This window comes from Protobothrops mucrosquamatus, unplaced genomic scaffold (genome assembly GCF_001527695.2).
Source record: "Protobothrops mucrosquamatus isolate PMUCROS unplaced genomic scaffold, P.Mucros_1.0 scaffold13674, whole genome shotgun sequence".
Taxonomy (NCBI): domain Eukaryota; kingdom Metazoa; phylum Chordata; class Lepidosauria; order Squamata; family Viperidae; genus Protobothrops; species Protobothrops mucrosquamatus.
In genome coordinates this window covers 8,019-9,816 of record NW_015399445.1, presented here as the reverse complement: position 1 = coordinate 9,816, position 1,798 = coordinate 8,019, and the positions used below count along the sequence as shown (strand labels likewise).

Sequence of the window (1,798 nt, the reverse complement as noted above, 5' to 3'; positions counted from 1 at the left end):
AAGGAAAGGAAAGGAAAGGAAAGGAAAGGAAAGGAAAGGAAAGAGTCAAGAAGACCTTCCTGAGACCTGCAATGATGAACATTCATCTTAGAATTTTCTTCTGGATTAAACAATTGACTTCTCCCAATTGTTTTATTTTGCTCACAGGCTAAGCATAATCGTTCAACTGAAGAATGCCAACGGTAGAGAATGAAATCAATGGCTTACTAAAAAAAAAAGTGAGAGGTATGAAAGAGGTAGGCATACATCACTATGTGTTTACAGTTATCGTTTTAATGCTGAGACAAAAAAAAAATGGTGGGCTGTTGTGTCTTGTCTTCCTGCATATCAAACTGATTATGGATTCTGCAAAATGGATCCTTGGCTCAATCTCTTCCTGAAAGAGATGGCCTGTCGTGCACGTTCAGTAGACCAGAGAGGGACCAACACAACCTTTGAACATTTCCCTGCTCTGCGAAGGTGCAGGTTTTTGTCTCAGTTCCCCATTAGATTGTCTCACTGTGGAACACGCTACCACTGCTATACCACATGCAACAGTAATAATCGGCCTCGTCTTCAGGCTGAAGGTTGGTGATGGTTAAGTAGCCGTTGTTGCCTGATCGGGTTCCCGTGAATCGGTCTGGGATCCCTGGTCCCCTGCTGCTGCAGCCATCACAGTGCACAAAGCGAGGACCTTCTCCAGATCTTTGTTGAATCCAAGCAATGGTGTTTGGATTGCTGCTGATGCCACAGGAGAGTTGAACTGTTCTTCCTGGAGACCCAGACTGGGAGACGGGCTGAGTCAAGGTGGGCTGTGAAGTGACGCCTTTACAAAGTGGAGGAAAAAGAGGAAATAACGAAGAGTTATGTGGGCCTCCAGAAATTCCAGAACCATCATTTGGATGGACCTTATTGGATTTTATATGGTGCAAACTGGAGAGTTTTTAATTGGACAGTTTAAGAAGAGGTCCTCTGCATACTTACAAGAGAAATAAGTCAGAAGTGAGAGGAAAAGCAGTGTCCAAGCCATGGTGCTTTCCCCTTCAAAAAGTCTCCTTTTCCAAAAACCAAGGAATGTCTACCTGAGATTCTATTATCTTCTTAAATAAGTCTTCCTCGATGTGAAGAAAGGTCCATGCAAATACAGATTGGCTGACTGGTTTTCCTTGAATTGATGAGCCACACCCTTATTAGACTAACCGATCTTTTTGACCAATGAGTGGAGAAGACATTTGCTTAAAGGCAATGCTTAAGAAGATGCGTTTATTGGAGTTTTCTGTCATCATGTGGGAAACTTAGGAGAAAGGCATATAGAAGAATGAAGTTGGGTTGGGGAATTGAACAGGGCTGGTTCTTCCAGGAAAGAAATTGACATGAAACTTCTTCATTGGTTACCTCATCTTCAACAGCTACATGAACATCAAATGTGCAATAACCAGGGCTGTGTGAATGATCTGTCTTCTTGGTTTTGGTGATTAACTCCATAAACCACTATTTGAAGCTTCTGAGATCATCTGAAATTACCGTACTTGATTCAAATCCATTCAGATAACCTTTGTGCATGCACACGCCTACCTTTTTAGTGGCCAAGGATTCATATAGCTCACGAAATCGTCCTTTCAGATAGGATTGGTAAGGCCAACAAAGTGCTGGTTTAAACCTGATCAAGGCTGATTCACCAGTAAACAAGATCTTCCCCAGCTGGAAGTCGAGGTACACAGATAAATCTGGCCAGTGTAAAATGAAAGGGAAATTCATTTCATTCATTCACGAAAAGGAAAGAATGAGAGTCTCAAATGTGCTTTTTCAAAAGGCAACT

General features: G+C 42.1%; 1 gene segment (V, D, J or C); it reads right to left on the bottom strand.

The window, feature by feature from the left end:
• Positions 1-485: 485 nt before the first annotated feature.
• LOC107301507 lies at positions 486-1,542 on the bottom strand. The segment is given in 2 exon segments: positions 486-805; positions 1,509-1,542. Coding segments are annotated over 2 exon segments (354 nt in total).
• Between the last annotated feature and the right edge of the window lie 256 nt (positions 1,543-1,798).